The sequence below is a fragment of the Mustelus asterias genome, chromosome 17 (genome assembly GCF_964213995.1).
Source record: "Mustelus asterias chromosome 17, sMusAst1.hap1.1, whole genome shotgun sequence".
In the NCBI taxonomy this organism is placed as follows: domain Eukaryota; kingdom Metazoa; phylum Chordata; class Chondrichthyes; order Carcharhiniformes; family Triakidae; genus Mustelus; species Mustelus asterias.
This window is the reverse complement of record NC_135817.1, coordinates 62,743,501-62,756,342: the sequence shown is the minus strand read 5'-3', so window position 1 is coordinate 62,756,342 and position 12,842 is coordinate 62,743,501. Positions and strand designations below refer to the sequence as shown.

At 39.7% G+C, this 12,842-nt stretch overlaps 1 protein-coding gene and 1 non-coding gene across 7 annotated transcripts in view; one reads left to right on the top strand and one right to left on the bottom strand.

The window, feature by feature from the left end:
- Positions 1–12,842, bottom strand: part of synj1 (synaptojanin 1) — a 114,431-nt gene that overhangs the window by 39,239 nt on the left and 62,350 nt on the right. For all 6 annotated transcript variants that reach the window (XM_078232818.1, XM_078232820.1, XM_078232822.1 and 3 more), the window contains 4 exons: positions 12,011–12,202; positions 8,733–8,817; positions 4,510–4,650; positions 455–647 (listed from right to left, as the gene is read on the bottom strand). In XM_078232818.1, the coding sequence (XP_078088944.1) occupies positions 455–647; positions 4,510–4,650; positions 8,733–8,817; positions 12,011–12,202 (611 nt within the window). The remainder of the gene's footprint in view (positions 1–454; positions 648–4,509; positions 4,651–8,732; positions 8,818–12,010; positions 12,203–12,842) is intronic.
- On the top strand, positions 4,772–4,970 carry LOC144506710 (U2 spliceosomal RNA). Its single transcript, XR_013499949.1, has one exon. It is a non-coding gene; the product is annotated as a U2 spliceosomal RNA (small nuclear RNA).

Below are 12,842 nucleotides of genomic sequence, written 5' to 3'. Positions count from 1 at the left end.
ATTCACAGATTGATCACCATTATTTCATACATCAGACTTCAGCTCACTTTAAACAGAATGAATGCTAGAAATACATTAATATTTATTCCTCACTCAACATCACTAAAAACGGATTTTCTGGGCATTATCACATTGCTGCTTGCGGGAGTTTGCTGTTCTCAAATTGGCTGCCAAGCTTCTTACATCACAACACTTCAAAGCACCTCGTTGGCTATTAAGAATTTTGAAGCGTCCCAAGTTCTTGGAAACAATTGACGAAACCTATTCCCAATAAACATGCTACCCACCCACACATTTATTATTAAACTTAATACTTCATGCCTTGTGTCAACTATCAAAATAAAAGTTACATCGAAACTAATGAATCCTCCTTAATGCTTGCAATATAATACAAAATTATGTTGGCAATACTCATTTACTGCACTTATCCAAACAATACTGATATTGATCATACCATTGGAAAACTCAGTTTGCGAGCTATTTCAATGTAATCTTCATTCCTTTCCTTGACCTGTGACTGGCCAGCAGCAAAATGTGCACAAACAAAGCAGAGGCTGGTGGTATAGAACAGCATGTGCACAGCAACTGCCCCTTTGTTACCAGTGGCTCCTCCCATTCCAGTCTTTACCGTATCAACTGCTACATCCCTGAAACAGAATTCCATAACAGATGAGCAAAACTGAACCTTCAACTCTAACTACATTTATTTGAAAAAGAAATGTTTAACAAGTCAATAATATTTCATTATCTTTCACATCTTAATGTTACCTTTAATGCAAAATTGTCCAGCAACTTATTGTTTATTGCAAGATATTTACCTTTCATTATTACTTTTATTTTGCAAATTTTGTGCTCAAGTTGATGAATATTTAGTATTTAAGTACTTAGTAAAGAATTAAGTTTGTCAGTTCAGACAGTTGCAGTCAGGTGTAGCAGTTTACTAGCAGGTAAAGGGCTATTTATTCTGGCCAATGACTAGCCTCAGCCTCAATATTGGTACAGCACCACTCACTGCACAATTTTCAATTTTGCACACCAACCTAGACCTGATCTCTCATTGTATGACTATCAACTTGAAGTGGAGATGCCGGCGTTGGACTGGGGTAAGCACAGTAAGAAGTCTCTCAAACTTTGAGTCTGTATATGACCTGTTTGTGCTGCCAAATAAACCCGTTGGACTTTAACCTGGTGTTGTGAGACTTCTTACTTTCAATTTGAAATCAAGTAATGCAAAATTAAGACTATGAGTTGATACATGTTAGGAACTAGATTATAACTCTCTATACTCCTTCCAGGTAAAATTCTGGGCTGGACTTGAAACCAAGTTCAGAGGTGAAACAACAGTGTCTGGCCCACTGCACCAGCCAATCCTTTGAAGCAATTTACTTTTAACTGTAACCAGGAAGGAAGAATAAGTATTACACTATATTTGAACGATCAATAATTTTGTAAATGTTACACAAAACGCCATTCATAGGCACTTCAATTAAAACCAGTGAACCTGTGCCTCCTTGTAATTGACACTTCCACCCTGGGAAAGAGCCTCTGACTATCCACCCTGTCTATGCCGCTCATAAATTTGTAGTTCTCTCTCAGGTCTCCCATCAGCCTCCATCTTTCCAGTGAAAACAACCCTAGTTTATTCAACCTCTCCTCATCAACACCCTCGAGACAGGCAACATCCTGGTGAACCCTCTTTGCACTCTCTCCAAAGCTTCCACGTCCTTCTGGGAGTGTGGTGACCAGAACTACATGCAATACTGCAAATGCAGCCTAACCAATGTTTTATTTAGCTGCAACATGATTTCTCAACTCTTGTACTCAATGCCCCGGCTGATGAAGGCAAGCATGCCATATGCTTTCTTCATCACTTTGGCCACCGGTGTTGCCACTTTCAGAGAACTGTGGACCTACACGCCCAGATCCCTCTATATGTTAATGTCCCTATGGGTTCTGTCATTTACAGTATAATTCACACTTAAATTTGATGCTCCAAAATGCATCATCTTGCATTTGTCTGGGTTAAACTCCATCTGCCATTTTGGTGCCCAAATCTCTAATCTATCTACATCCTGCTGCATCCTCTGACAGTCCCTGGCATTATCAGCAACTCCATCTATCTTCGTGTCACCCGCAAACTTACTTATCAGACCACTCACTTTTTCCTCCAGATCATTTATATCAACTACAAACAACAGGTCTCAGCAGTGATCCCTGAAAAACACCACTAGCTACAGATCTCCATTCTGAAAAACATTTTTCCGCCACTACTCTTGTCTTCTATGACCAAGCCCGTTCTGTATCCATCGAGCCAGCCACCCTGAATCCCGTGTGATTTTAAAGCTATCAGTCCTTTCAAATTTAATACAAGTTTTGAGTTCTCATATTAATTAAGTTCGATTTTAGTGAGAAATGTTTTAAACATGCAAGACATCAGATGCCAGATTGGCCTGACTCAGGCCAATCTAAAATCGACTTCTGCAACTTTTTCATGTCACAGGCATCATTCTCCCATGCATCAGTTCAGATACCACTTTTTGTTTTACAAGGATTGCCCAAAGACCAATGTATCTTTCAAGCTTGACCACAAGAGTGCTTAGCAAGCTTCACTTCACAGTGAAATACATTTTTGAATTGTCTAGTAGTAGCCACCGAAACCAAGTGTTCAACCCACCTTAGCTGCTGCAACTTTACTATCATTGCCTCGATGCTTGGTATGTAACTTCATTGCAACTCACATCCCAAGCTATTACTATAATAATGTCTTTAATTCAATGATGATTGAAATATGAGTTGCCAATAAAAGTTAGACTTGGAGAGTTTAAACAGGCAATTAAAAAACGATTACCATACCAATGCAAACGTAAAGCATTACAGCTGTTGAACCTTTAGATCTGTGGTTCATTACTGGACAGTTTTTAATCAAAATTGTGTGTTTTGTTTTCAAGATACGTTTGATATTTAACCTGCGAAAGAATGCAATATAATGGACCAAGTCAAACAGTATTGGAAAAGAGAAAAACCAGGCAGACAGTTTACTGCACTTTCACACCAAGGTAGTAAAAGGTTACTGCTACATTTGACATTTTTCTTTACTGCCAAATTTGCAAGCTTCTCCTTAGTCTTTCCTTTTTAAAAGCTTTCGTTCAATAATCTAAATGACACGGATTATCACTGCAATGCCTGCAAAAGTGCTTTCAAAGTCAAAAATGTGAAATCCTACTGTCCTACCATCTAACACAGCAAACTGAAACAACAGAGACTCTTTCCATTGGTGATTTTAAAGTGGTGTGTGTAATGTAAACAGAATGGCAACAGGAAATCTGAAAAATTAAACTGCAAGAGCTGGACAAAGGATCACAAATTCATATTGGCAAAAGGCAAAGTTAGGATTCAATTGTCTCTGTCAAGCCAGAGTGAGAGAGAACGAGAGAGAATTTGAGTGCGTGTGACAGAATGTGACAGGGTGTTAAAGCATTGTGTGTGTGCGTGCACACATCTATTGATATGTTAATGTCGGGCAGCAATTCATTGTGCAAGTTGCTGTCTTTATTTTTGTAGTTCATTTTAAAACTTTATTTCTTTGTTGGTCGTGTTCTTCGAAGTCACAAAACCGGACCTCGACACAAGGTCCTAAAATACTTGGTCAGACTCCACAACATAGGGAGTGGAGAGAGAATGGGGATTTGTTACTGATCGCACCGTGAATTGACCACATTCCTGTTTCAAGATGGCGCTGGAGCATGGCGACTCTTTGCAAGCTATGTATGGTATGATTTGCACGGATAGCATGCAAAAAAATACTTTTCACTATATCTCAGTACAGGTGAAAATAGATGAAATTTTTAAAATAATAAAAAGACAGCCAGGAAGGATGATAATGGCGGAGAGTATAAGATCTTTTAAGAACCAAGTGGGCATTGTCATGGAATGGGGAAGGGAGAGCTTTAGGGGCATTCTGGTTGGTGAGTTAGGTGAGATGAATGGCCTTTCTTACGAATAATTATGTGAAGCCACACAATTGCTGCTCCACCCACCCTAGGGTGGATACATTTTGTGTCAAACAGAAGTGTCACAAGAAGATTTTGCACCTCACATTTTATCTTGAGCATTATTTTTGGGATTTACTTGCAGAAAATGGAGAGTTCATGGTCAATGACAACAGTGGAAGTGACCTGATAATCTGACTGGTTGGCACCTTGGCACGCCCAAGGTGTTAAATATTTGACACTGGTATAACTTTTATGAACATTTCCTATGTTAATGATTTAACATTAGAAACTACTAATGATACATACACCACCTTGGGTTTCTTCACCAGGCTTCAATCAAATTTGAGTTATGTCAAGATGCCCCAGGATGGGAGACTTAGATTTTTTTAAATGCACTGGTGTAAGTTACTGGATAGATCAAATAATATTGCAATATTTAATCTTGATTGCACTTGGTAGAAACACAGCTAGAATAAAAATATTTGCAGTGTCAAATAATGCTTCAAAACAGACTAACCTGATATATGGTGCATGTTGTGGTCGGATAAAGACGAACAGGCATACACCCACGAGCTGTTCAGAAGCTAACAGAACGTACTTGCAATCCCTGGAGATACTCTTCTGAATCTCAGCTGCCCACAGCTTCTGATTGGTGGTGCTATCAAACAATAGTACAAACTAAAATACACAATCATACTAATAACGCTATGTGCTCAAATGTATTCATTACACTGGGAGTACAGCTGCTGAATTTTGAGAGATCCCATTTTTCACTCGTCATCGCTTCTTGGCCTTTTGGCTAAGATCAAGTGTGGTATCGACATGCTGTGCTTGGTTGAAGTCATTAGGTTACATTTTAGCTTCATTTGAAGCAATTTTTAAAAGCGGCATCTCGGCCTTTTGGCTAAGATGCAAATGAGATCAAGCCTTGGAGAAGCAGCAATGCCTACTCCAATCAGCTTGGATCATGTAGATCAAGCCCAAGACAGGAGGCGAGAGCCTGGTCTTGTCAGCTTGGATCGGGAATGTCTCAACTTGTTGAGACTCTGAATTGGACTTGATTTGATTGAATTGGAATAAAAACAAACAAAAAAAAAAGTACTTGAAAATTTTTCACTTTACTGGACAATATCTGATCTGATGGATCACAATCGAATAAAACAGAAGTATTGATATTTTCAAGTACTTCTCTAAACAGTAAAACTTAAAATGCTAATCCGGTTCCAAGTTCAATTGAAAAGTCTGATGGAAAGTCACAGACCTGAAACACTGGCCTGAATTTTCACTCCCCAGTCATAAAAAATCCCAGCTCCACAAACCTGAACTGGGAGAACATGCCTGGGAAGTTCAGATTTTTGGTTGGGGTGGGTCGTGAAAATGGGATTCGTGGCAGGTGACCCAGGAATGTGTGCAGAGGCTGCTAGGTGCTGAGATGGACTGGGTGGAAGGTTGTATGACCTACCCATGCCACCTTAGGTCCCCCCCATCCACACCCATGACTCTCATACCTTCCATGCCAACCTATGACCCCCCCCCATCCACCCTCATGGCCCTTTATAGCCACTATGCCAACTTAGTGCCAACCCATGTGTCCCACCTACCACTCTTTGCTCTTACACCCACCATACCGACTGATCCAGTATCCATCATGGGCAGACATCAAGGCCCATGCTAAGATTAAATAAAATTCTTATTAGAATTGACTATTAAAAAAAAAATCATGAGAAAAACTCATTCACTATATTTAACATTCTTTAGGAAGGAACACATTCAGCCTGTCAAGCCTGCTCCGTCATTCAGTTAGATTATGACTGTTCATCTGTCTCATCACTTGTTTCCCATATCCAAATCATTTATGTTGATTGTGAACAGCTGTGGCCTCAGCACTGATCCTTGTAATACCCCACTCGTATTAGCCTGCCATGCTAAGAATGACCATTTAGTCCCACTGCTTTCCAATTCTGAATCCCTACCAGTATATTATCTCCCGATTCTATGCGCTCTAATTTTGTTTATGAACCTCCTGTATGGACCTTATCAAAAGCTTTCTGAAAATCCATATATAATATATATATATATATATATATATATATACACTACAGGTACCATCATCAAAAAGCTTCAACAGGTTTGCCAATCATAATTTCTCTTTCATAAATCCATGTTGACTCTGCCCAATCATTTCATTATTTTCTGAGTATCCAGTTATTACATTCTTCATTATAGCTTGGCATAAGAAAATGTTAGAATCTAACCAGTGTGTAATTCTCCATTTTCTCCTACCCTCTTTTTGTAAATAGTGGGGATACATTTGCAGGAACCGTCCCAGAATTTAGAAAATTTTGAAAGATAACCACCAACACATCTATCATCTCGATAGCCACCTCCTTCAACACTATGGGATGTAGCTCATCTGGTTCAAAGGGATTTATCAACCTTCAATGCAATTAATTTTTCAAGTACTCTCTCTTTATTAATACTAATTTCTTTCCGTTCCTCATTTTCACAAGCCCCTTGGTTCCCTAGTATTTTTGGGAGATTCTCTGCATCTTTCTCTTTGAAAGACAGATAAAAAGTAATTGTTTAGTTTCTCTGCCATATCCCTATTCTTCATTACAAGTTCTCATGTCTCCGCCTGTAATGGACCCACATTTGTCTTTGCTAATATTTTTTTCACATATCTAAAATAAGCTTTTGCAAATCCAATGTTATGTTTCTCGCTAGTTTGCATTCATACTCTTTTCCTTTGTTTAGTTTATTGGCCCTCTTTTACTGGATTCTAAATTACTCCAATTTCTTGGGTTTACCAATTATTCTGTCAATTTTAAGATGCTTCATTTGATTCAAAAGCTAAAATTCCTTAAAAAACAAATGCTGAAATTCATAGTTCCATTTCAATAGTTTACACCCACTTAAGAGCTGTCAAACAAAGGAATGACAGACACTTGCACTAATCCTGTAGTTTTCGCTCTCAGGCTTATGTCAACAGACCAGGTGAAATAGCAAGCACTGAATTATTTTCAAAAAAAAAAAACAAGAGTATTTTTCAAATATTTAAAGCACAGGGATTTGGTTCTGTTGACAGCTCAAATGAGCTTGACAGTTCCAATGTATTCATGCATATTCATGTCTGATTTTAACAATCCCATGGGGCACCTGACCTCTCCCAGAAGTGCCCAGGCTCCATATCCAGAAGGCTACCATGCTTCTCCAAAGGGGTACCCAGCCTATCCAAAGGACTTCTGGAGCTTTAGACCTTTCCTGACCAAGTCTGAAATGTACAAGACATGTTTTCGACATCCTAGTAACGAAATCAGATCAGCCTGAGAACTGCATTTTAACATGAGTAGTTGCCCCCATGAACAATGGATATGCAAATTAAAACCTGCCTCCATTTCCCATCCCCACAAAAATTGATGAGTGCCATGTTTGGGGGTGGGACTTGGGGCCTTCAGAGTCACTTTTGTAATGATGGAGAGGCTTTCCATCTTTATGAAAATTCAGGCATTAACTCTGTTTAGACACTACTTGACCTGCTGAATATTTCCTGCAGTTTCTGTTCAGATTTCCAGCATCAGATTGGTCATTATCAGACTGGTAATAATGGACTATGCTCTAATTACTGTCATGTGAAGGTGGGGCAGCAGGGCTACACTCCACTTTTGTGCCAAGTAAAAGGTTGAAAAATAAAATCTTATATTGGTACTGACCCTGAAATTCAAGTGTAAGCAGGGATGCAAATAATTGCTGTCTTACAATTTATTTTTCTACTTTGATACTTAAACACATTGGTTTGGATTTAGGGGGATGCCGTGGTTCCCAAGCCCCTATCCAAAATCCCTGCGCTTGCTCTCGACAGCTGCCCTGCAGTCATTAATGCTATGAGGAGTGTTAAGTAGCTGGAGGTGGGATTTGTAGCTGGAGAGAATTCAGATGGCTGGTGGCACTAGACCCAGCAGTGCCACTGGGAGTGGTGGCCATTACCAGTGCAACAGCCAATCACAATGAAGAGAAGCCTTGACTCAAAGTCAAGTCTGGGTCCCGCCGGGCGAGGCAAGCAGTCCCTTGTGAGGCCTCCTTCTGCCCTGTAGGGTTTCTATGATTTCTATGAGGATGAGGGGGTTGGCGAGCTGGCTTTCAGAAGCCAGAGGTGCCTCCAACGGGCCTTCTCCACTCCAACCACCCCCCCCGCCCCCCCCACACCCCACACACATTGACTGACACCAACCCACGCAGCTAAAACAGCTGGTTTAAACAGCTGGTTTTCAAATCCTACTGCACAGCAATGGGATGAGGTCCATATGTGGCCATCAGCTGAAAGTATTGAAATATAATAAAGAACTGCAACTGAATAAAAATTTTTTTTAAAAGTCAAATAATTCAGGATTACAATGTTTAGTGGCCCAAAAAAAAAAGGAATCCAACTGTTAATGCAATTTCATGTAATTCTACACAAGGATTCATTCTAGGTTAAGGTGAATCAAACATTTCCTGCTTAAAGAAGCTGAACCCCAAAAGTGTAATCGCTTCTGTTTTTTTTCATAATCACATCATATAAAAGGTACCCCAAAAGCCTATATATAAGTCTAGGTAGGTAGGGACATGACCGGCGCAACTTGTGGGCCGAAGGGCCTGTTTGTGCTGTATTTTTTCTATGTTCTAAAAGGTAAAGTGCAGTTTGCCTTACACTTCATTTCTTCATTAGAATGACAAAAACTAAAAATGTGTATTGCTACATACCTTGCACTTACAATATTTCCTGCGTTCAGCTCAACCATTTCCTCAAACCCAATAGCAAAAATGTCCACAGGTCTGCCCTCCTTGTCTGGAATAAAAAAAAGATTTTGAAAATGTATTTGTATTCAAATTTGGCAGGGTCAGGAAGGAAAGCACTGGTAAGAATAAGAGGCCCAGTCTGATGTAAATCATTATATGTTTGCTCATTGATACAGTGCATCTTACAGATTAAACATACATTAGCCACAAATCATTGCAGAGGCTTCTGCAAATAGGACAGAATGGGCAAATGAATAGGGCAGGGTAATATGCAATTGCGGGGTTAAAGTAGTAAATATTTTGAAAAACTGCATAACTTCTCAAATTATAACTACAGAGAGGAACAGTTAGGATTCGGGTTGGTGGCCAAGTGATGTAAAGTGACATTGAAAAACAGACAATAAACTGGAATCCAAGAGATACAGGGGAACAGGAAGTCAAAAAACAAAGCTAAAGGGACAGTGGGGGGTTGGAGGAAAGGGAACTTGCCAAAAACACCTTCAGAAGACAGAAAAACGTGATTTAAAACAACAAAGCATATGCACTGAGAGATAAATAAGCACGCAGCACAATGGGGATACTGAACAAAGTTAGATGAAAGAGGAAACCCCTAAAAACAAGCAATTCAGCACAAGGGGGATACCACTGCAACTTACATGGAGCTTTTAATATATAAGAAAATGTCCAAAATGCTTCACATAGGTGTCTTTTTTTATTTCCCTGGCAATGAGCCAAGGAGGACAAATTAGGAGGTGAACAACTGCTTAGTGAAAGAGGTGAGTTTTAAGGAGTGTCACGAAAGGGCAGAGCAGTGAAGTCGTCCAGAATGAGGCACTTGGGCAGCTAATTGCACAGCCACTGTTAGGACAAATGGAAAAGAGGGCAAGTTAATGGAACAGAGTTTGGCGTTGGACGAGGCTAAAGAAATAAAGAGGGACAAGACCAAGAAGGAATTTAAAAATAAATTGTTATTGTGGTGTACGCAACACTGGCAAAGTTGCATTTATTGCTCATTCGTGCCTAACTATCCTAAACTGTGATGATAGCTATTCACACTGAAAGGTCAAGATATTATGGTAAGTAAAAGGAATAAAGAACCGTACTAATTGGTTCATCTCACATTTCTGCTATAATGTGCTACTAACTCAACAGCACACTACATAAACTGTACTGCGCACAGCCAAGTTAATAAAAAAACGTTGTTGGCAAAGGGACAGTACTTGCTGCTGACTTTGACAAAAGAACTAGAGGACAGTTCTAAGGTCATTGGCAGAGAACCAAAGGCGGCAGGAGGAAAAATATTTTTACACAATGAATGGTTAAGATTTGGAATGCAATTGCCTAGCAAACTATGCAAACATTGGTTAGGCCATGCCTTGAGGACAGTGTGCTGTTCTGGTAGTTGCACAAGAGGGTACAGGGGAGATTTTTTGACAATGTTTTTGGGGCTGGAAAATTGCAGCTGAGAGGGAGAATTGGATAGACCGGGATTGTTCTCCTTGGAGGCCGAGGGGAGATTTGATTGAGATGTACTAAATTGTGAGGGGCCTGGATAGTGTGGATGGGAAGGCCCTATTTACTTTAGCAGAGAGGTCATTGACTAGGGGGCATAGATTTAACATGATAGTTAGATGGGTTAGAGGGAAGACAAGAAAATATTTTTTCTCCCAGAGGGTGACAGGGGTCTGGAACTCTCAGCCTGAGGGGGCAGAGGCAGAAAAGTTTCTCTCAGTTAGAAGGTGTCTGAATGTGCTCCTGATGTGTCATAACCTGCAGGGCTATGAACCAAATGCTAGAAAACGAGATTAAGTTGGGTGGCTGGTGCTTTTTGGCTTGCGTAGAAATAATGGGCAATATTACAAAATTATGAAGGACATAAATAGGGTAGATAGGAAGAAACTGTTCCCCTTAGTAGAGGGATCAGCAACCAGGAGGCATAGTTTTAAAGGCAAGGATCATGAGATTTACAGGGGATTCGAGGAAAAACCTTTTCACCCAGAGGGTGCTGAGAATGCCTGAAGGGATGGTGGAGGCTGGAACCCTCAAAACATTTAGATCAGCACTTAAAATGCTACAAAATACAGGCTACGGACCAAGTGCTGGATAGTGGGTTAGAATAAATAAGTGCTCGATGACTGGCACAGGCACGACAGGCTGAAGGGCATCTTTTGTGCTGTAAAACTCTATGACTCTAAGTGGTCTCCTTCTGTGACGTAAACTTTCTATGATAGGGTGGTGGAGGCAGATTCAATCAAGGCTTTTAAAAAGGGAATTGGATAGGCATCTGAAGAAAAAAGTCCTGTACGACTGTGAAGAAACGATGAAAAAGAAAGCCTACCTAAATAGCTCTTACAGAAATACAGCATGGATTCAATGAGCTAAACGGCCTCCTCCTGTGTTGCAACCGTTCTATAAAAATAACAGCAAGCCACAAAAAGGAATCATTAGGACAAATGACCTAAATCTTGGTCAATGAGGTAGATTTTAAGGAATGCTTTAAAGGAGGAAAGCAAGGTAGAAAGGGGTTTAGGTAGAAAATTTTAGAACTTAGATCCAGATAGCTGAAGATATGGTTGCCATTGATTGAACAATTAAAACCGGAGATGCTCAAGAAGCCAGAATTGGAGGAGTACAGAATACTCAGTGGGTTATGAGGCTGAATAGAAATAGGGAGGGAAGAGGCCATGGGGGAATCTGAAAACTAGGAGAGTTGTAAAAGCGGGTGGTTATGAACTGATGCACCTTAAAAAAATTGGGTTACTCCCAAACAAACAAGGCTTGTGTAGTGTTCAATGGTTCAATTCTTCTGTTTGATTATATATGTGTCTGTTGACTGATCTATGTTCATTGTGCTTGATTTGTTAAGTCTGGAAAAAGTAAACAAAGCTGGAAAGAGAGCTGAAGAATGAAGCAGACCTTTTCAAGCACTGTTAATAAATTCCTGTTACACACACAAGCGTAGATCCAGGATTTAAATGGATAGCAGCCTGCTTTCATCATCGTACCTTGCAGTGAAAATAATTTGAAGTTTACATGAGTTCTAAACTCATCCACCTGCAAAGACTAACAGTATAGCCTATGGGGAACAGGATATCACCGACAGTAACTTATGGATTTCTGAATTTAACTGCACAAGGACACCAGAAGTTACTGCCCATTCTTACATAGTAATAATGGCAAGTACTGGTTGCTTCATTGCTCTTATGGCCACAAATTCCATGCAATTAAATACAAGATCTTACCTTGAAATTCCTGAACATTGGCTTTTTTTGGTGCATCCAACAGCCAGTCATTAAGAGTTTGATTCTTGAAAGCAATGCTGCGGAACTGCTTTCCACCATTTACATTCCACGTTCCAACACAAACTCTAATACGCTTTGGTTTTGTAAACTTATGATAGTTTTCACACATCCCATGCAAAACTCGAGGGGAAGCTGTAAAGTAACAACACAAAGTTTTCTTCCAAATTTAACAAGTTATTATTCATATAAAGTATATTTCCTGGCAACCTAACTCAGAAAATATTTAATCTTTAATTTAAAGAAGCAGATAAAAGTATTCCCTTTGGAGGAGATTTGGGAGTTGAGGAAGTGGCTCAGCGGCAAAGGGACTGTGCTCACCACTGACCTGGAATAAAGGTGGTATCAATGTCCCCTATCATGGTGTCAATTTCATTTGATGTCAGCTATAAGGGATATCTCTGGTGTAAACAGGATAAGTAGCCAATCAGAATGCAGAATTTTCAAACAGCAAACAGGAAGTAAAAATCAAATTGGGGCATACAAATGGGATTAAGGTAAAGGCCGCGTTATCAAATTTTAAAAACTAAAAATTGATTGCTTAAAAAGATGCATGGAACTTTTAATCATGGAATGGAGGAAATAACACTCCAGACTTCTAAAGTAAGTTTATCAGGGCCAGAAAAGTTGTTCAGTAGTGATTATGGCTGAGAATGCTATTAGTCAGTCTTGAAGATGTAAGGATGGTGAATGCTGACATTGCACCATCATTGCGAGTGCAAAATTCAGGCTAAAAAATAATTCTTAAAATTGGCCCTCGTGACTCGACAGAATA